Raw genomic sequence first — 22,500 nt, 5'->3', positions numbered from 1 at the left:
AATCGAAATTCAAATAAAGAAAACTTTAGGTATAACTAATGTACAGACAAACTTTGGTAACATTTGGTTTACTTTTCAAAACTCTATTCTGTTTTTAAATAATGATTTTGATGAAATATGTTAATCAAACATATTTTTAAACAACAATGACATATCTCTCTAAATCAATGAGCTCTAATGACATGAAAAGTAAAAAAAAAATAAAAAAATACAAATATCACTATCACAGTGGGACCCACACTCCATTAGAACTATTATAGCTCTTTTATTAGGGCTCCAGAACATTCTTGATTTTTAAAATACAACTCAAAATAACTTTCAAAATTTCTCTCTTCTCTCTTTTTATTTATTTGTTATTATTTAATCAATCAATCACTTTTTCTCTCTCATCTTTCCTTTCACATTTAATATATCAATCAATTAAAAAAAAAAATTACAAATTATTCTAAAACTATTTTTAAAACTTATAACTAAACAATTTTTTTTTTTACAAATCATGATTCAAAAACTCAAAATATAACACCACACTCAAATTATAATTTTAAAATTAAACTGAACGGACTATTTATTTTTAAATAATACTAAAACATGATTAGCAATGATGTTTTCAATAAAAATAATGGAAGAAAATTTGTACGCAACATTTTAATTTTAAATTAAATTTATAGCAAAAAATAAAAAATAAGTTTCTATATTATAAACTAAAATTTTTATATTAAAAGAGTAATTAAAGTTGGATTTGTCTACTAAAATTTTTATATTAAAAGGGTAATTCAAGTTGGATTTGTCTTTACAATGTCTGCCAAATACAAATAACAAATAGAAAAATATTACATGACTTGAATTTTTGTGATTTAAATGGTTCGAATGTATCAAAATAACATTATTTTATTCCAAAATCACGTCGGGCCATTCGAACTTTAAAAATTTGGATTACAATAGGGGTGTTTGTTTGAGCTTTTTTGAGCCAACTTATGGCTTCTAATTTTTGAAAAGTTATTTTGGACTATTTAGTTAAATTTATTTCAAACAGTTTCTGATTCTAACAATTTATTTTAGGTCAAAAAAGCTGATACTGAAAAGCTGCTCACCCCTTTGCTTCTGATTATCGACTTCTGCTATGGATATGTTAATTTACGGTTATACTCTTAGATTTTTTTTTTAAAAAAAAAAGAAGAAAAAGACTCAAATAGACTACAAAATATTATTATTATTTTTTATGAGAAATGTAGACAAGTAGTGAATAATAAAAACTAAAAATTAATTGAAAAAGTTACTTCATAACTTATTTAATAAACAATACTCAACAACTTAAATATATAATCTAACAATTATACTAAACAGATTAATAATTTCTCATTAAAATCATAATCTATAACCTATAATTTATTAAGTTATAATGTGTAATATGTTTTAGCAGTTATTCCAAACTGTGCCATCATTGTTCTAACAAATAACAAATCACTTTCAGTTTCAGGGGAAAAATCTACAAAAAAAAAAAAAAAACGAGAGCCACAAATGGGTGTTGGCTACTCAACTTGCTCTCTCTCCTCCTCCTTGACTCATACCTCTCGCTTTGCCTCCATCACTCTTTTCCCTCACAAATCAAAATCACACACTAATCCCACCTCTAAATTCTCTCAAAACCATCACCAAAACTCCACCAAAACCACCATGAGCCAACCCTCATCTCTGTCATTTTTGGCTGTCAAGTGCGGCAGGGTTGAAGAGATCAAAACCCAAGAGGAGAATTCTTCAAAACCCATGTCTCATGTTCATGGTATCGACTCTGAGTTGCTTCAGAGATTGGTGAATGATGTTCTGGTTTGGAGTTCGCTTCATGGGCTTCTTGTTGGAGACACAAACGTACAGGTCAGCGCAATCTCTCTCTCTCTTCTCTCTCTGTCTCTCTGGGTTTGTCTGTTCATAGAAAAATAAATAAACAATTAATTAAAAATGAATTTTCCTTGGGATCTTCATGGGTCATTCTACCCTATAAATTTCTCAAAATGCCTACAATACGCAAGTTATGATTCACAAAGACTTGGGATCAAATCACTTTTTAAGTTAAAATTAAAAAGAATGGGTTTTTATTGTATTGTAACTTAATATCACTTGAAAATAATTAAAGATATTTTAAGTCATAATCAAAATAGTCAAGTCATATAACTCAGGTTCATAATCAAACCCCATTTGAGAGGCATAATCCAAACTTTTTGTCCGATTACAAGGTGATAGCCCATTGTGTCATAAGGGTGCTGTTAGGCCTGTAGTGGCCATCACGGTTATTGATTCGATGATCCCAATTTTAGGATAAGTGACATAAATGTGGAATCTTGAAGCAACATCTACTTTTTCCACAATCAAATTACTGTAATTTTGGTTTTTCCATGATGCGTTTTTTATAAAGCACAAGATGAGATGGTACTGTCGTACGTTGCAGAAAGTACTAGTCCATAGCATATGTGTGTGTGTGAATAAAAGGGTCTTGCATATGCAGTAACATTGGACTACGAGTTTATTCTTACATTTCCTAAGCTTCAGGATAGAATGCAAGTAGATAGCTATTAAAGGAAGTTTCAGCTGTTTCAAATCATATTTTTGTCAAAAATATTTTTAAAATAAATTGTTAACAAAAATCAGATCTGATCAAGTATTTGATCAATGTGATTTTTTGTAGGAATAAAATATTCAACGAGCTCTACACATTAAATGCTCCGAATCATCAAAACATAACCTGTGGTAAGCCCCATGGGGCCGAGCAACACGGTCCAATCTACTGTAGACCAGGGAGAATCTGTTTCCTTATAAAATTTCCCCTCTATTATTTGATTTGTTGCCAGTGGATTTTCCGGGAGGGAATTACATCCCAATGAGACAGATAAAAAAACATAGAAGGTGCAAGTCCACAGCTTTTGAGTCCCACCACACAAAGATTTGCCCCCCATGTTTTACAAATTTTTTTTTTGGTCTTCTACCTTGGATTGTTATTTTCCTATTTTCCGGGTACAGCAGAGGGTAGGAAGGAGAAAGATTTCTCTTGGAAAATGTGAAGGCATTGCAAAGAATTATTTTTGGTACACAGTACCAAAGTTTTTAAAGGTGAATGCGTATCTCGAGACATTTTGTCCCTTATGAAATGAGCTGTAAGCCTCAAGGCGTGAAGACGTAAGCATTTCAAATTTTAAATATTAATACTTAGTGAATAAATTAAATATTTTTAAATAGTAAAAAATTAAAACTAAAATTAAATATAAAGGTGTAAATACGTTTCTCCTTAAGGCATCGAATATTTTACTACATAAAAGGAAATTTGCCTTTTTAGTGAAAGTGAAATTGATATTTTTAACTTTAGTGATTGAGCTTGTCAACCATTTACTGTGTTTTTCTTGATTTGATCATTTACTTAACTTTTCTTGTAGAATATAGTTGCAAAAATGGATTCTTTTTATTTTTTGCTTTTTTATGTTTAAGCAAGTTTAACAAAAGTCCAATCCAACCTCTGCTGCATATGCATACTCTCATATGCTTATGCACAAAAAGCGTACAAAGCACAACTAAGGTACATGTCTCAAACTGTGGTGCGCAAGCTTTTGGGGAGTAATGTCTAAAAATCAAAGCCTTGATGCGTTTTACCGTTGGCGAGGCGAGCCTCAACAAATCCTTTTACCACTTTGCACAGTACAATGGGTTTCAAGGTAGGTCTTATAATCAATACTTTGCAAGATAAAGTGAAGATGAGGTATAAAAATTTAACAAAATACCTGAAACTTCAAAGGAATAAATTATTAGAGGCAAAAGTGTAAAAGGTGTATTGAAGTATGTGAAAAGTGTGTAAAAATATATAGATTTATGTGAAATGTGTATTGAAATTATAATTTTTTTTGGCATTATTCGATCCGTAACCAATGCGTGGTGGTTAGCCGGACCTTTTAAATAAGGCAAGAATGATTTGAAGAATAGAGCTACATTTACTTGTGGTGATGTTTGGATGATTTAACTTGCAGAGATCAGGAAAAGTGCCTGGGGTGGGCATGGTTCATGCCCCATTTGCCTTATTGCCCATTTCATTCCCAGAAAGTCATTGGAGACAAGCATGTGAGTTGGCTCCTATTTTTAATGAACTTGCTGATCGTGTGAGTTTGGATGGAAATTTTTTACAGCATTCACTCTCCAGGTTCTCTCTCCCCCCCCCCCTCCCTCCATGTGTCGTAATTATCTTGAAATTGAAATGAAGGTGAATATTCTCATGAAGCTAGGGTGAAGTATTTATTCATTGGGTGGGGCAAGTTCTTTATAATGTGCTTTGTACTTTCACTTGGTTATAATGTGTATGGTTTTCTGTGGGGAAGATTGGGTGTCAAGTGATACCAGAAATTATCACAAGGGTCCAATAAATGGTATTTTGTGATTTTCCCACGTTAGTCCTATTTTTTTGAACCATGTAAGCACATAGCCCCTATTACTGAACGGGCACAAACCAACATGGTGTTCTGAGAAGACAAGATAATTACTCTAGGCAGACACGCTTGCCTGCTTACATATGCAGGCAGTAATTAGTGGTCATTTTTGTATGAGTTTGTTGGTGCACAACTAACTCCATAACTTCTTAACCAAACTACTTGGGGTCAATCAGGGGCAGACGCAGATCCCAAAAGGAGAATAATCGAAGCCTGCTGTAATTTTATGCACCATAAATCTCTTAGCAAATGTTGGAGCACTTACATGGGAAACGATAAATTTCTCTTTAGGTGTATATTCACCTCTCAGTCCATGACCTCAATATATGACTTGACATATTCTGAACGCATGACACTGCCTGGTATGTCATAAGCAATGAACTCTGCCCTCCAAGGTTTTTCCGTGCTATACTTGCCAATATGAAAAACAGAAGCAGGAAAGGATGCAGGAAACATAAACATGAAAGATGGTCAAAAAATATTATTGGAAACACAAAAAAGAAACTCTAAGCGATATAATATTGAATAGAATATTTATAATAATAAATTTTAGAGTAAATTACTAATATACTCCCTGAGATTTATTTAAAATATAAATTGTCCCCTATGGTTATGGAAATTACAAATATCCCTTTATTAGAATTTTTTATTTAACAGGATTAATTGATGATAGAATTTTTTTTATTTAACAAAATTGATTGAAAAAAATGAAATTCATAACTGATTTCCTAAAATAATAAAATTACCTGAAGTATTAATTAAAATAAATTTCTAATATCACTAAAAATTATTAATTGACTTGATGATTTATTAATAAAATGGATTATTTGTTATGAAATTAGAAACTTCAAGGGGCGAGATGTAATTTCTATTACCACAGGGGACAATTTGTATTTTAAGCAAATCTTAGGGGGTGTATTTGTAATTTATCCTAAAATTTATTAAGAATCTTAAAATTAGCAGCATAAAGTATTAGCGTACTTTCTTAGTCAGCTACAATACTAATGCTGCAAAATATTTTAGAAACTTACTAGAACAATTATATGTTTCTGTTGAAAATGAGATTTGTGAGAAAGAAAAAGTACTAGAAATTATGAGATGAGTTTCTACAGTGTTTCCACAATATTTTTCAAGAATTTCTCACAAGTTTTTTAATATTGTGCTAAACTTTCAGAAACATATTGGAAACGATTCTTAAGAGTTTCACTTTAAATTTCAGGTGAATTTTTTCTCTGTTGTAGAGACGAATTTCTAGGGAAGTGAGTTTCCGAGTAACTATGTTTCAAATTATTTTACCTACCAAGAGGGGGGGGGGGGGGGGGGGGGGAAGATGAAAAAACAGTTTTCCATAATTTTCTGCAACATTCAATTTCTGTCTATTTGTCGTGGTTGCTTCTAGTTTTAGCTTTATTTTAGTGCCACATAGTTTTCCTTTTTTGCCAATTTGATTGCTATTGTATATTTATCGAAAGAATATAGTCTCCCTTTTTGTTTCCTGAAAGATAGGCAACAAATGCTTACTTTTTATTGATAAGTAAAGCAATTGTGAACTGAAATATTCTTCTCTTTCTTTACATATTAGAACAAAGAAAGTGGATGTTTTCACCTCCAGACTCTTAGATATTCATTCAAAGATGCTAGAAATTGGCAAGAAAGAGGTAAGCATATATTGATGAGGCAGTGAATGTTGATTGTTATAGCATAGAACTCCATAAGTTGGTCCCATCAGTTCTCTTTTTGTGGAATAACCTCGTTACACTTTGCTAATGATATATTCCAAAACATCTCTTTTAGAATGTCACAAATTAAAATTGTAATGGCAACAATATTTCTGGTTTTTGGGCAGCTCCTTTTACCTTGTCTCTTCGTTTAGATAATTCTAGATATTGTTGTTGAAGGAAGTGAATTAAGTTTTTGACATGGAGAAGACACTAATTTTTATTTATTTACTTATTTTTGTTCCAATCACTGACATAGGATATACGCTTGGGTTTACTTCGCTCTGATTATATGCTCGATGAAAAAACTAAATTACTTCTCCAGATAGAGCTTAACACAATTTCATCATCATTTCCTGGCCTCAGTTGTCTTGTCAGTGAGCTTCACAGGTTAAGTATATTTTCTGTCTTCATATTTATTGTTGTTCTGTTGGGTAAGCATGCTTCTCTTATTCTTTAATTTTATTCAAACCACCAAATCATGCATCAAAAGGTGACTATTGTTCAAACTTCTTGTGGTAGTTCTCATATTTGCATGAGGTTCAAACTTCAAATTTTTTCCAATGAAGCCTCAGAAAGCTTATTTTGGTCAACATGTCGAAGTAGGCGTTGCAGCCAAAATCTTCTAAATTATAAACTGATCTTTCCGTGCAGTATTAGGTAATTAAAGTTGCAAAACCTTCATCATAGCAGTGCATCTTTGATAATGGAAACTATCATGAGCTTTTTCTTCAAGGCTAAACATAATTGAACAAGGTATCATGAAACAATGATAATAATAATAGCAATAATTGAAAAAGCTTTAACATGGTGTTATGAGTAGCATGTTTTTCCGAAATGGTATGTGCTCTCAATAACGTAGGAATGTAATATGATGGTGTAAGATATAGTTTGTGTGAGAATAAATTCAGTGAAATGTTGTCTTATTCCAAGGATATTAGGACAAGAATCCTTGTTTCATTTCATGGTAGTTGGTAATAATTCACTGATATAACATAAAAGGGGGTAATATTAAATATTATCCACAATTAAAATTTTAGACAATTACATGTATTAGTAGGTGACTAGGTTTATTTTGTTTCTTTTATCAGTGCATTTTCTCTTTGTATTACTTCTGCATTTTTATTATTTTGATACTTATCTTTGCCTTATAGATAGGGTATCATTTTTCGTTGCTCATCAACAAAAGTGGTATGCCACACAATTCGTCCTAGTACCCTCTTAAACAGTTGCTGATGTGGCTACTATGAATTGTGGCCACAAAATAGTTTCATGCCTCAATTGCTTTTAATTTACCAATACTTTTTCTCTAATTATATCTTTTAGATTGAAAACACTATTTGTGGATCCATATTGTTTATTCTTGTTATTTAACACTATGAAGTCGTAGAATATTTGGGTGTATTCTGGGTCTTGAAGAAGAAAATTATTTTCTGACGCATTATCCGCAAAAAATAAACAGCAAAATAAGAAGTAATTAAATAGTTGGCGGTCATTTTCAGGAGCTTACTGAATCAATACAAGGAACAACTTGGGTTAGATTCAAGAAGGATTCCTGGAAACTCTTCTGTGAGTCGATTTGCAGAGGCATTGGCTAAAGCTTGGACCGAATATAATAATCCAAGGTTGTATTTGATTGAATGAGGTTCTTTTTCTTTTGGAATTAATGCATTCACTGAGGTCAAGGTTTTACTATTTTCAGTTATATGTTTACAGGGCTGCAGTTATGTTTGTGGTTCAACCTGCAGAACGCAATATGTATGACCAACATTGGCTTTCTACTATACTCAAGGAAAGATATCCTTTTTTTTTATAGTTACATACTCACATGAAGCTCCTATAGTTTAAATTTCAGAATAATAAAAAATTAGGATTATGCTTGACAAGTAGAATAAGTATTTGAAAGTTGAAACCTTTGTGAGCTAAAGGTTTTGTAAGTCACATGTCATCAGTAGCAGGGCCAGAAAATCAATCTGGGAGGGGCAAAAAATAGCAGCTTTAAATAAGGTTGAGCCTAAAGATGCACCACCACCCTTTGTGACATCTGACAGCATAAAGTGTCCGCAATTTAAACACACATCTAGCAGGACTACAATAGGTGCAATACACATAATCACTGCACCTGAAGGAGGCATACTGGTGAATTCCTTGTGGTCTTGAGAAGGGCGTATCTCTAATTGAATCAGATGAGCCAATTGAGATGGCAGAGAAATGAATCGCAAATTTTTATTTGAGATACACTGGATGGTAAAGTAGGTTGTTGAGAGAAGATCAGGACTTGAAGAACGGCAACCACAAAGTGTCAGAGAGGGGGGGGGGGGGGGGGAGGAATTCCTTTTATAACTATAGGTCAAACACTAATTTCCATAATTATCTTCAGTGATTTATTTATCAGATATACCATTTTGATTTCACACACACACACACACACACACATATATATATATATATATATTTAACCTTAACTTTGTAACACACATGATGTTACAACTATTCGGAAAACTTTGGCAGAAATTGATGAGCAAGCGGAGCTTCTACCAGATGGAACCCTTCTTGTGTATGTAGCTTTGTGGCTTAAAATATTTGAGTTTTTTTTTTTTTTTTGGGTTCTAAATTTGTTGGATTACAATGTGATGTTTTTATTTGTAAGTTATTACTTTAACCAGTTGAAATCTTTTGCTCCTGCAGTGGCGGTCAAGCAATTGCAGTCATCTATTTCAGAGCTGGGTATGCACCAACTGATTATCCCTCAGAATCAGTGAGTAGATTCACTTTGCAGAATGAAGTTTTTTGTCATAAAACTAAAGCATCAGCATAACAAAAGTTTAATCTACAAACAGAATTTAGTACTGCATTTTTCCGCAGCTACCAGCCAAATTATTTTCAAACATTACTTTCAAACTTTGCATTGAATGTTTGCTCTCACCCTTTACTTTTCTTTTTTTTTTGGGGGGTCTTTTTATTGTTTTTTTAATACCATAATTAAATTCTCATCCTCTGCTTGATGGTGATCACAATGTTGGATTATTTAGAATAGTTTCAAATTTTGGTTTCACATCCTCTCAGTGTCCCAATGGTAAACCTTACAATTCTTTTTCTTTTATCAACTGTCATCCCTTTTATAGGAGTGGAAGGCTAGGCTATTAATGGAGCAGTCCTCCGCTGTCAAGTGCCCTTCAATTTCTTATCATTTAGCAGGCACCAAGAAGATACAACAAGAGCTTGCAAAACCCAATGTTCTTGAGAGGTAGTAATATTCATTGTTTTAACTATTATTTAGTACTGCTTTTCATTCAGATAATTTGCAATTTTCACTAGGGTTTTTTTAAAGCAATTACAAGAGGATTGATTTATGATCGCCCACAAGAAGAAGGTATACTGATAGCTTATTGTTCTTTCAATCTTAAGTGAACGATACATTGATGTGAACCTTCAGTATGTAATTTCCTTAAAATTTGTAATCCTTAACAAAAATGCAGGTACTAGTTGCTTCTTTTACATGATATTTCCACCATAAATGGCTTGAAGAACTAAGACCAAGATATTAGAGCTCACATTACAATTAAAAAGCGAATTGGAAATTATATTTTCTTTGAACTTGCTTCTGACCTCGCCTTCCTAGGAACCATAATATATTATCGACTTCGTAACTTTATGGAGAAATGAGTTTCATTTTTAATCATCCATTTAGTGTTCTTGGTGGATTTCTTATTTGCCTTGTTCTCTCTTGTACTTCTTTTTGTTTAACATTTAATAATTTTTTTTGTTGTTGATAATAATAATAAAAATAATAAATAAATAAACATGATCTGGTATGCTATGAAGCACAAATGGATACCTCTATGGAGGTCACGTATTGGTGTAGGACATAGACACACTATGTTGGAAGAACTCTCCCATTTTTCTCTCAGTTTGACACACTAGGGGACATGTGATGGATACGTTAGGGACACGGGACACGTTGGGGGCAAGTGGTGTACCATATTTTTTATTGTCACTAGAGTAGCATACCTAAAGTTGATGAATTGGATGAGAGTAAGTATTTGACATATAATAAAATATGTAATGTTCAAATATATGAAATATAATAAATATAAAATATTATATGTTTTGCACATGTCCCCGTGTCCTACAATTTTTTTAAATTTGTGTGTTAGTGTCCATGCTTCTTAGCTGCTATGTCTCTTGCTAAAATTTCTTTTCCTCGGTTGTGAGCAGGTTTCTTGAGAACAAAGATGACATTGCCAAAGTACGAAAATGCTTTGCAGGATTGTGGAGTCTAGATGACTCGATAATTGTCAAGGATGCAATTGAAAAACCTGAATTTTATGTTATGAAACCACAACGGGAAGGCGGAGGTTCCCATTACTTAAGCTTATTCTTTGCATTGTTATTGTTGTTGCAGTTCTGTTTTGAACACAGAAACCAATCATAGATTTGAACGCAAAATACATACGAATGGACAAGAGTTAACAGTATTTGTTGGTGGAGTTCACTTTTAAAAAATCTTACCCGTCCATATACATTCTGTGTCCTGTTTTGTGACTGGTTTTTGTGTTCCTTGACTTACTCTTCTTCTTGCTGCTAATATTTATATTACTATTAAAAATGAATCGACATCCTTCTTCAGGGAATAATATATACGGTGATGACGTAAGAAAAACTTTACTAAGATTGCAAGAGGAAAGGACTGAAGAGGATGCTGCCTACATCCTCATGCAAAGGATTTTCCCAACTATTACGCCCACATTTTTGATGCGTGATGGCATTTGTCATAAAGATCACGCTGTCTCAGAACTCGGGATATATGGTGCTTATCTAAGGTGCGTAACATGTGTCAAGTTTCCTCAACTTGAGTTTCAGTGTGATTCCATGCACATTATTTCTCCTCTTTAACACATAAACGAGACTTGAATATTTTTCATTATCTTTTGGATAATAAGATTCATGTTCTTTCAAATTGAGTTTAGTTATTTGAAAATGAATGAATTGGGAAAAAGGATTAGCATCCTTGGTAATATTTATTGTTCAATGAAAAATGAAGCGCCACATAACAAGTTTGATCCCTGTTGCACATTGTTGGCTAATATTCAAACCATGCATTGCCTAAGGTGTAAAATGCTATTAGATTGTTCCATATTGTTTTTACTTCATATTATTTGTTCTCATTTTTGAGAAACACGAAAAACTTGTTTGGCTACTTGTTTTCGAAAACTATTGTCTACAAAATTTTATGGAAACAACCCTCCTTTTAGAAAACACAGACATTTTCAAAAAATTGTATTTTGCACAAAAATGAAAACAAATCTTCTAACTATTCTTTGTTTTTGTATCTAAACACTCAATTTGCAAAGTCAAAGAAAGAAAATGATACCAAACATGAACTATGTTTTTTCCGCCCCCCTATTGGTTGCTTTTCTTCTTAAATCTACTTGCCTCTTAGGTTTTTGGTTATTTGTGAATCATTTGAATGTGCAGAAACAAAGATAATGTGATTATGAATGAGGAATGTGGTTACCTAATGCGGACAAAGGTTTCTTCATCGAATGAAGGAGGTGTTGCTGCTGGATTTGCAGTTTTGGACAGTTTATATTTGGCTTGACAGGTGTGTTTCTTCAAGTAACCGTGCTGAGGTTCGGTAGTGATTGAATCCAGTTAACAAAGTTGCCTCATTTGGATGTCTTCTCTCTTATTTGTTTCGGTTTTTCATTTTCCTTTTCATTTTCTTTGCCTCGAAGAAAAAATAGCCATAATATTGAGTGGTCTTTCTCAGGGAATATGTTTTGTAATGAATTTAACAATCAGTGGTATACTAATTAGTGTACCAATATATGTTATAATATTGCAATTTCAAAATTATGGACCTCACCCATTATACAAACTACAAAAATTTAAACTTTTAAAATTATATCACATCATCCGTTGATATACCAATTAGGTTTGTATAGTAAGTGCCATTCTTGGCATTCCAAGTGTGAAAACATTAAATTTTTTTTTTTTTTTTTAAGAAAAATGCTTGGGAGCACTAATTAGTGCTCCCACTAATTAGGTGGCAGTGGGTCCCGTCATTAATGATGTGATGTTTTAGTCTTGGAGTTGTATTTTTTTTTTTTTTTTACTTTTTTAATACATTAGTGCTATTAGTGGTGATGTTTTTAGTGGGATGAATCATTGTTGTTTTTTTAATTTTCGTTATTATTACTATTTACCTTTAAGCATAATTACCATTAAGGAAAAAAAATATATATATATTCAACAACTCCGTGCCACCACTTCCTCCATCACATAGCCCTCTGCCGCCCCCACTCCCTCCTAGTTCTTTTCCTTTCCTTTTAGTTACGCTGTGTTTAGTTAGAAGATTTGACAAAAGATTTAAAATAAAAAATGAAAAAATATATATATAAATAAAATATACTTATATTTTATCTAGTTATACATACTTTTTCCTTTTCTTTTTTCAAATCTTTTCTTAAATTCCTTAACCAAATATAATATTAAGGTTTTTTCTCTCTCTTTTATATGTTTTTTTTTTTTTTGGGGGGGGGAATGATTAGTCCATTTCACAGCTAGTAATTAAAACATTAATAATATTAAATTTAAAAAAATAGTAGAGATCTTAAAAATTCTATTAAAAATTTTATTAAATATCTCACATAAGTGTGGGACTCACATGAGACCTATATTGTGTAGGTACTACAACCATGTGAGACATTTAATAAAAATTTTTATAGGACTTTTGTAAAATAATACCAAATCCACTAAAACTATATCGATCTGCATCAATTCGCACCTCTGATCATTAACCGCGGTTTAAATTTTAAAATTTATAATTCGTCAACCGAACCGCTCTGCTCCGCTATAGTTAATCCATATATTTTTTAACTTCCAATAAAATATCAATATAAAAATAAGTATGGGAGAGATTTAAAATATGAAATTTATTACAAATTAATAGTTATATATATGAAAAATATTATGTAAAATTACTTTGTATTATATAACTAAAAAATATTATACAAATTAATGTTATATATTATACAAATATATGATAATTAATTAGAATATTCTTCTATCCGTCAATTCACCAAAAACTGCTCAAACAACAATTTGTCGATTCACTAATCCGTTAACCCGCTATTCAGTTTGTAATTTTTCTTTCAAACCGTTTGAATCGCACCGCACAAGCCCCTATATAGCATTACTCTTAAATTCATCATCTTTTTATATCTCATTTAATTTATCATCATTTCAAGTGACACATTCATAATCATATATTCATAACAATCATGAATACTACAAAACTAATAGTTCAGACAGTCAAAGCGAATCTGAAGTGAGCCTACCGAGCCCAACACCACGTAATCCATTTCCTTTCTTTAAATATATAAAACTTTGGAAAAGATAATATATGCATAAGCATATATTTTTAATAATTATATATATAATGCTATACTGCATAAATAGTAAAAATTTATTTTGTGAATGAAAAAATAAATAGAAAATTTAATTTATAGGTGATTCTTTTAAAAAAAAAGTTTTAATTTGTGTGCATATTTTACATAAATCTATTAAATTTATGATTCAACATCATGCTTTTCAACTAGGAAGAAAAAAGAGAGGACTTAGCTTATACCACTTCAAGAGTAGAGATAACAAAAAGTCTCCATAATCAACATGTTAAAAATGATAAAATTTCTATATTTATGTCTCACCTTTGTGAATAACCACAATCTTGAGAAAAACAGGATGGCTGTTAATGGCATCCATTTCTAACTGTTGCTCACCTGATCTTCATTGCTGGAAAATAAGGCCGAGCTGCTTCTCTCCTATCACGCTTGACAAAAGCTTCCGATCTATTTGATTTCGTTTTCAAAATATGTTTTTTGAATTTTTTTTTTAAAGAAAGGTAAAAACTAATTTGGTGAATAAAATGAATTGCAAAAAAAATAATCATCATTTTCATTTTGTTTTCAAACTAGTTTGGTGTTTCTTTTGCCAAACAAGTATTAGTATTTAAAAAAACAAAAAGTAAATATCAGATTTTGAAAACTAAATCAAACAGAGCGTCTGTGTGGGTCCTCCACTGCAGGGCAAACACCTGATCAGTTCATTTGCAACACTGGAATAGGAACATTGTCCGGAAATAGGGTATACAACAAGTATCAAGCGAAAGTAGTCTCAACATATTCCATTGCCTTCTGCTTAACAGATTCAATACATTCTTCATCGCCTAGAGACTTTTCAAACTCGAGATACTTTTTGAATAAGAACTGCATTTCAAAAACAGCAAAGCACTCGTGTGAGACACTCCTAACAAGAAGGAAGGGTCTGTTTGGTGCAGCTTCTTGCATGCTGAAGGTTGATAATCAGAAAATAGAAGCAAAAAACACCCTTTTCGCTGCTTTTCAAGATTTCCCAAAAAACTTATAAGCAGCTCTATAAAAAACACCAAACAGGGTAGAAATCTAAAATAATGGGGTAATGGCACACACACCTTCATCTTTTTAGCTGGAAGGCTCAAGGTTGTTGCCCTCTCAAATAATGCACGAATCACATCCATGTCACCAAGTCGAATTTCCTGTTAAGTTTTAAGACAATTTTAGGGCACAAAACAAACATTTTATCAAACAGTAAACAACAAAAAAGAATTTACTTGATCAAGATAAATGCTCCACAAATCTGTTCTCTTAGGGTAATCACGAAGCATTCCCTCAAACATTGATCGGCCTCTATCAGGAACCCCACACTTGAACTCAAGGATGGCTGCTTGTGAGAGGAACTTAATGTGCTTATGGCGGGGAAGGCATAGAACAGCGCGTTTTACAACAGACTGAACTTCATCCTGATTTTGCTTCAATAGCCACTGAATCCGCCTTAACCAAACCTAAAATTCCACAATGTTAAGTCTGGTAGTTTAATTTGATAGCTCATCTTGAGGAAAAGCTCTATTTGATTTCGTTTTCAAAATCTATTTTCTGAAAAAAAATTCAAAAAATAAAATAAAAAACACATATCATTTTCATTTTGGGGGGGAAATAAATTTTGAAAATATCTTTTTCAAACTAGTTTCTATTTTTTCAAAACATTTTTGAAAACGGATTCTGAAAACAAAACCTAAAAACGCGAATAGTAGCTTATCATAAATACCTTGCATGAATGCTTGAATTTCTTGCTCATTTTGCTGAGAAGCTCGTCAGCCAACTGGTGTTGCTCGGTCCTTTCATACATTCCCAACAGTGCCAGATGCACCTTTTTGGGATCACAATATTGCAATGCTCTTTGAAATATTTTTGAAACAGCCTCCTGAAGAGAAAAACTAAAGTAAGAAAACTCCTAGAGGCTATTGGAATGACACTGATAGTGAGAAAGCTATTTGGAAACACAGTAAGATATACATGTATATATATTTATCTTTTACCTCGCGAGGATTTCCATATGCATTCTCTAAATTAAAATAAGCCACCCATACATTCAACTTCTCAGATTCTTCTAGGATGTTTATTGTTTTCAAAGACCTACAGAACACAAACATCAGATGACATGGTCACGGGTACAGTACAAAATGTTTTGCTTGAAGCCAGAATTTCAAATGAGAGAATAAAAAATTTATAAAAAAAAAAAATTGCAGAAAAACACTCCTTTTTTTTTAAAAAAAAAAGAGCAAACTGGAAACTAATAATACCGCTAAATGGGTACCTCTCAGCAATCAAGCGGGCTTTCTCAACATCAGCCAAAGAAAGCATAAATGCCATGTACTTTATCCAGACAAAGCTGCTATTTGGTGAAACCCTAACCAATTTCTCAAATTCATCAACACTTCTTGGAATATCTTTCTCTAGTAGCCGTTCTTCAGCAGCCCTAATTTCTCGTTCCCTGTGCAGAGCAGTTGCCATTCTTAATAGGGAAACAAGACAGCCAGAGCCCTCTATAAGAAAATATGCAAATAAAGAAATTACCTCACTTCTTTCGAGTTATGCTTTGCTGGTCTCTTATTCTTTTCATCTAGGGTATCTAGATCACCGACGTGCTCTATATTTTGACAAACTGCATTAACCATGTCTGAGTTCTCTATATCATCGAGAGGAACCTCAAGTGGAAGAATAGAAGCCCTTGCTTCCACTTCAGCAAGAAGAGGATGTTGCACTTTTGCACAATTGCTCATAAAATATGAATTCTTCATGCCAAGAGATATTCGTTGTCTATCCTCATCCACCTGATTACCATTTGAAAAACAGAAGAAAAATAAAAATAGAAAAAAAATCGCTTCTGTAGCACAAAATAGTTACTCAAACAGGTAGAAGTTCAATAGTAGCAGTTACCATTTTAAATAATATTTGAAGAAGTTATTCATTTGACTGAATATATGAAAACAAGTCCGGAACACCCTTTTCTTTCCCAGATACACTGCTAACTCGTAAGGCTTATGGTTCCTCATAAGAGGTTTGATTTTGTACTTAACCCCACGATGAGAAGTATAATATTTCATTAATAGAATACCATCGAATCGTGAGAAGTTATGGAAGTAAACAGTTCGAATCTTAGTTTCAGCAGTAACCACTGCTAAACGCTCTAGAAAATCGAACAACATTTTATTACTCCTTTCTTCAAAAGAAGGTATTACATGTTCGTAATCTTCACTGAAAGATGTTTCAATTGAATAATCAGGCTATCAATCCCGTTCCTCAATCTCTCGTCCAATCGGAGCTTCTCGCGGCTGCCTCTCAATCTCAATCGATTCTCCGAATCAAAATCATGTTTGAGCCTATGTTCAAATCCACCCCTTATTTGAGTAAGGCTAGAAAGAATGCCCGCGAAGTTAAGGGAATGCTTCCCCCAACCATTCAAGGAAAGGCTCGACGAAGGGAGGGAGATGTGGCGGGGTAAGGAAAACGCTTTTGGAGATTGAGATTTTGTTTGTTTTTCATCGAAAATGAAGAAGGCCGAGGATGGCCTAGGGTGTGTGTTGTTCAAGCTTGATTTGATAATTTTACGATCTTAAAACTATGTTCAAGCTTGACTTGTTTACACAACGAGTTGATTTCTAACAAGCTGAACACACGAGTCGAGCTCAAGTAGCTTGGTTTTTAGGAAGCACGGATACGGATACGGGATACGGATACGGATACGATACGATACGATACGGCGATACGACAAAATTTGAAAAACTAGGATACGGGTACGGCGGGGATACGTTCGTAAAAAATATTATTTTAACAATTTTTAGTAATGCAGTATGCATAAAAATAAAAGTTAAACCAAAAGACAACTTGATAAAGAAGAAAGATTCCTACAAAACTAAGAGTCTTCAAGGTCAATAGCTTCAACTTGTTCCCCTTCATCAGTGAATATCACAAGACCTTAGCTAAAGCCAAAGCCAAAGCCAAAAAACCATTCTTAAATAAAAATTTCAGCAAATATACTTTTTTAAGTCATCAATGATAGCCTAGGAAGCACGGATACAAATATGGTGATATGGGGATGTGGATATGGCGATATGTCAAAATTTGAAAAAGTATGATACGGGTACAGCGGGGATATATTCGTAATTTTTATTTTTTTTTATGATTTTAATAATGTAATATGCATGAAAATAAAACTTAAAGTAAATTAATAAATAAAGAGAGGGATTCCTATTATCCTAAAAGTGCTCAAACATTCATAAAACATCCAAAACTAAAAGCAAAAGCAAATGCAAATGTAAATTAAACATCATCCTTACATGCCAACACCAAAAAAAGAATGAGAGCAGAGAGAAGAAACGTGAGAAAGTGAGAGAGAAGTGAGAGAGACAACAAGGATACATCAATTTGACAAATTCTATTACTTTAGCTCTCACTATATTCCTCTTATGAAAGAACTAAACAAAATATTATAAGTAATATGTAACTTCGAGTATCCGATACTTCAAAATTAAGTATCCGATACTTCAAAATTAATAAAAAATTAATTAAGAAGTATCCGATACTTTTAAGAAGTATCCGATTCGTATCCGCGAGTATCCGAGGAGTATCGGTATCCTATAAGTATCCGATACGGATACGTCACCCTTTTTGAAGTATCCGTGCTTCATAGCTTGGTTTTCTATAGTGCATATAAGCTTATCAAGACGAGTAGTAGGTTGTTCAGGCTTAGTTTGAAAACTTAACAAGCTTAAAATTGTGTTCAAGCTTGACTTATTTACATAATGAATCGATCTCAAACAAACTTTTAACGAGCCGAACGCGAGTCAAGCTCGAGTAACTTATATGCATGTTCTTCAGAGTCTAGAATGAGATTACAATATAAATCACTAATCAACAAATTACTTACAGTGTTGGTATAACCACTAGGTTCTTCAATCACCAAATCTTCATCAACTGAACTCGAAGAAATCTCTATTTGTTTCTTGCCACCAAAAAAATTATCCTCAAGAGCTCTTGCTTGACTTTGAATTAATCTCTCTACTTTTTGCTTCTTTTTTCTATTTTCATATCCAAAACTATACTTTCTAAGAAGCATGATTAGATAATGAAGAAATTCAACCAAAACCCCTTTATATCTGCAATAAATTATGTTTGGAGACACATTGAAACAGAGAGAGGACATAGAGAACAATTAGGGCAAAACAGAACAACACAATAATAATCTAATAGCAGAAAAAAGAAGGATTTAATTGTAATCAAACTAAAAACCAATAATAGAAGTTAGGGCACAGATTCGATAAAGAAACAAATAGAGGACTCACCAAAAAAATCGCCAGAAGCCGAACGCCGTCACTCTGTTTGTCACCTCTGTTTCTATACAATAATTTTTTTGTTTCTGTTTTTACAATTTAGACCCAAAAAATTATTAAATTTTTAGTTGACACCCTATTTTTTTGGGGGGCCTTTATTCAGATTGGGCTGAATTCGTTAGACTGTGCCCTAGTTCAATATTATAAGGGCTTAAAAAATTGTGGGGGTTTTTTTTTTTAATGGATTTTTAGTTCGATTTAAAATTTTAAAAATATTTTTTGGTATTTATTTTTGTCTAAATAATTTCTTTTTTCTTTTTTCTTTTTTTTGTGGAAAACTCAACTAAGCATCAAAATTGTGGAGCTGGGATGAAAACAATTAAAATGAGGGATTAGTTTACTTTTATCACCTAAATCATTATTATTTTTTCTATTTTATTCTTATTAAACTATCAATTTTATTAATTTAATCTGTAAAGTTATTTATTTCAATTCATAGGGTATAATCGGAGACAACACATTAACTAGTAATGGTAGAAACTCAACTTTTTTATAATTTAAATAATATTAATCATACAACTAAACATTCATATTCTAATTTACAGTATATTAGACAACTTATATCTTACAATCAAACACTCATATTTTTCTTTACCTCTTATTACAAAGTAGTGAATAAAAAAACAAAGTATTTAGTTATATGATTTAAATTGTTTAAATTTTAAAATAATTTTTTTCCCCCATCAATGAACCATATTAGTTGAAATTAGAAACTTTAGAAATTAAATAGATGAAATTAATAGTTTAAGGGCATGTTTGATTGGGTGGATTAGAGCATGGGATTAGGATTATTAATCCGTGGGCCCAATTATCTCATGTTTGTTTTAACATTTTGGTTTAGGATTATTAATCCAATGGATAATTAATCCAACAAATTTGTAGGATTATTAGTAATGGGGTAGGGGTGGGATTATTAATCCAATGGATATTAATCCAATTGGATAGTGAATCCTACACTAATTTAATAGGATTATTAATACTTCACTATTAGTCTTTTAAATCAAACATGACCTAAGGGAAAAAAATGACAATAGCTTAGGGAATAAAAGTAAAAGTAATTCTATGCTTTTAATATTAATTGATGACAAATATATAAAATTTTGAAAAAGATAATATATGAAACATATGTTTTAATAATAATTATATATATAATGTAATATTATATATAAATCATTTATAGTAAAATCTTATTTTGTGAATCCTAATTAATTAAAAAATATATATATAAACTTTAATTTACATGCGTATTTTACATTAAAAAAAATTAATAATAAAACATGTTTGTTCCTAAATCTACTTAAGCCTGAAAATATTAACCTACATTGGTCTTTGGGTCTAACCTAACAAAAGAAAAGAAATAATGAAGTATGACTAATGCTTACATCTATGTAATTTTTACATATTATAATGATTTTCTCTTATTTATTTATTTATTTATTATTATTATTTTTATTGATCTTTGAATCCAACGAATTGTGAATCTCATAGTCTTGCGAGAGGTCTGTAGATGGTTGTCTCCTTTTCATTTTTTGTTCTATAATGCAAAAAAACTCAATGCTATAGATGTTAGAACCAAACATTAAGCAGGTAGATGAACTATATTCATCAAGGAATTTCTATTTACAACAAAGTAGAAAGAAAGTTTACAAATAATCCAATCCATTTTACTTAAAAAGTGAAAATCTAGCTATTTGGATAACAGACATATTTTTTGAACATAGATTGATCAGCCCGGGTTGAGAGATTACTTAATCCAATTCATTTTACTTAAAAAGTGAAAATCTAGCTATTTGGATAACAGACATATTTTTTGAACATAGATTGATCAACCCTAGTTAAGAGATTACTTAATTGCACCACCAAACAAGCCTTAAGAAGGAGACACACCATCATGCTAGGGAGTCATGTCCGCATACCCAATTCCTCTTCTTGTAGTTGGGAAGATAATGAACAAAAAGCTTGACAAAACCCCAGCTCCTAGTGGCAAATTCATTATCAATGCATTCTCATTAGCTCCTACTTCAGGAAATAGACAAGTTTGCACCTCATAGTCACTCATGGCGAAGACCAAGAACACGAAGAGTGACACAAAGGCGTGAACAAAGTCTATCCTGTTGATTTTGAACCTAGCCAAGTACTCCAAGCTCTTTCTCTCTTCCCCTTCATGATTATTGTAGTTGAAGACATATAGGCCTTTGAACGTGGCAATACCATAGTAGCACTTGCCATCAGAGCCAAGGAAGCTGTCGGTGAAAGAGGAGAGGAAGCAAATGATAGCACAGAATCCGACGAGGGATGTAGTGAGGCACATGTTGGCGATTTGGCAAGTGCCATTATTGGAGAACGAAGGTGTCAAGGCTTGAAATGCTAGGACTGTACCGGTTGGTAGAAGGTTTGCAAGATTGGCTGCAGTTGCTAGGGTTTTGTGAACCGGGTGGCTAACAACACTTTTGGGCAATAATGTGGGAAGGGGTGGTGGAGTAAATGAGTGTGGTTGTACCATAGATAGTTCAACCATCGTGTTTGGTTGTGCCATAGGTGGTTCAACCATTGTGTGTGTGTGTGTGTGTGTGAGAGAGAGAGAGAGAGAGAGAGAGAGAGAGAGAGAGAATTCGATTTGTTGCTGGTTAGTTATTTTTGTTGGATGTGACGTTAGTTTATAGAAATGGGATAGAGAATTTGGATGGAAAGCTTGTACTCATTAACATGTCAAACATGTGAAGTGGGACTTTTTTGCAAAGAGATACATTAGGGATTCTACAATTGCCCAATTTGTATACCATAAGTAATAAGATGACGTGTGATTTTTGTTATTTTTAGATAATGCCTAATGTGACTATGATGATTTAAGAAAAGCAACTTGAAGTCTAAAATGTCCAAAATATCCTTGATTCCATCAACATCAAGCTTGAGGACCAAATAACGACACATTTTGTACTTTGAAGTCAGATCAACATGATTGGATAGTTGATTATCAAAATAACACATAATATGTATTTCAAAGACCAAAAATGTATTTGCTATCTAAAAATAAAAATAAAAAAAGACCAAAAACGTATTTAACTGATTTTTTTAATATATATTTTTTTATCAATCAAGTCTTTGAAAATTACTCTCATGGTCTTCTCATAGCCTATTGCATAATTTTTTGGACTCTTAGGGAGTGCGATTATTTCAATTTCTGAAATTGTTCGAAAGTAAACTCTAATGCGATGTTTAGACCAAGTATTTAATGAGAGAATGAAAAGAAAATAGAAAACTTACTTGTATTCATTCATTTTCAAAGGTAATAAATTTTGAGTTTCTATTAAGAAATATGTATTTATTTATTTTTTTCTTATTTTCCTTTCCAACCAAACAAAAAAAGAATTTATTTGATTTCATTATTTTTTCTATTATTTTTTCCTTTCTTTTCTGTTTCCTCAACAAATTCAAGTCACCTAGTTGCGGTGAAAAAGTAACTATAAACATAAGCTATTGAAATATTTTTTAAAAACAAAATTTGATGCCAAAGACCATAACAAAAAATAATAATAGTAATAATAAATTA

The 22,500-nt window shown here is 32.2% G+C and overlaps 3 protein-coding genes across 8 annotated transcripts; 1 reads left to right on the top strand and 2 right to left on the bottom strand.

Moving 5' to 3' along the window:
* Positions 1-1,474: 1,474 nt before the first annotated feature.
* GSH2 (glutathione synthetase 2) lies at positions 1,475-12,034 on the top strand. 5 transcript variants are annotated; one of them, XM_082870114.1, is made up of 13 exons: positions 1,486-1,872; positions 4,008-4,177; positions 5,635-5,679; positions 6,043-6,118; positions 6,438-6,568; positions 7,681-7,803; positions 7,895-7,976; positions 8,656-8,735; positions 8,867-8,936; positions 9,304-9,425; positions 10,397-10,536; positions 10,809-11,001; positions 11,657-12,034. In XM_082870114.1, the coding sequence occupies exons 1-13, from the start codon at positions 1,519-1,521 to the stop codon at positions 11,778-11,780; spliced, it is 1,710 nt and encodes a 569-aa protein (XP_082726240.1). In that variant the 5' UTR covers positions 1,486-1,518; the 3' UTR covers positions 11,781-12,034. The 5 variants fall into 5 exon arrangements, with proteins under 5 accessions (XP_082726241.1, XP_082726240.1, XP_082726242.1 ...); XM_082870118.1 differs by lacking the exon at positions 1,486-1,872 and adding an exon at positions 3,508-3,698 and having other exon boundaries at positions 4,008-4,098; XM_082870117.1 differs by lacking the exon at positions 1,486-1,872 and adding an exon at positions 3,557-3,698.
* Positions 12,035-13,771: 1,737 nt separating this feature from the next.
* Positions 13,772-19,098, bottom strand: LOC114282881 (rRNA biogenesis protein RRP5). Of its 2 annotated transcripts, XM_028225654.2 has the most exons (9): positions 18,903-19,098; positions 18,488-18,716; positions 16,135-16,391; positions 15,875-16,051; positions 15,597-15,693; positions 15,326-15,481; positions 14,832-15,062; positions 14,673-14,756; positions 13,772-14,448 (listed from the first exon to the last, which is right to left on the bottom strand). In XM_028225654.2, the coding sequence occupies exons 2-9, from the start codon at positions 18,674-18,676 to the stop codon at positions 14,341-14,343; spliced, it is 1,299 nt and encodes a 432-aa protein (XP_028081455.2). In that variant the 5' UTR covers positions 18,677-18,716; positions 18,903-19,098; the 3' UTR covers positions 13,772-14,340. The 2 variants fall into 2 exon arrangements, with proteins under 2 accessions (XP_028081455.2, XP_082726245.1); XM_082870119.1 differs by lacking the exon at positions 18,903-19,098 and having other exon boundaries at positions 18,488-18,864.
* A 1,722-nt stretch (positions 19,099-20,820) lies between these two features.
* On the bottom strand, positions 20,821-21,468 carry LOC114282888 (protein DMP10). Its single transcript, XM_028225660.2, is given in 1 exon segment — positions 20,821-21,468. A coding segment is annotated over 1 exon segment (648 nt).
* Between the last annotated feature and the right edge of the window lie 1,032 nt (positions 21,469-22,500).

This window comes from Camellia sinensis, chromosome 5 (assembly GCF_055761805.1).
Source record: "Camellia sinensis isolate YWXY chromosome 5, ASM5576180v1, whole genome shotgun sequence".
Taxonomy (NCBI): domain Eukaryota; kingdom Viridiplantae; phylum Streptophyta; class Magnoliopsida; order Ericales; family Theaceae; genus Camellia; species Camellia sinensis.
This window is presented reverse-complemented; position numbering and strand designations above follow the sequence as displayed.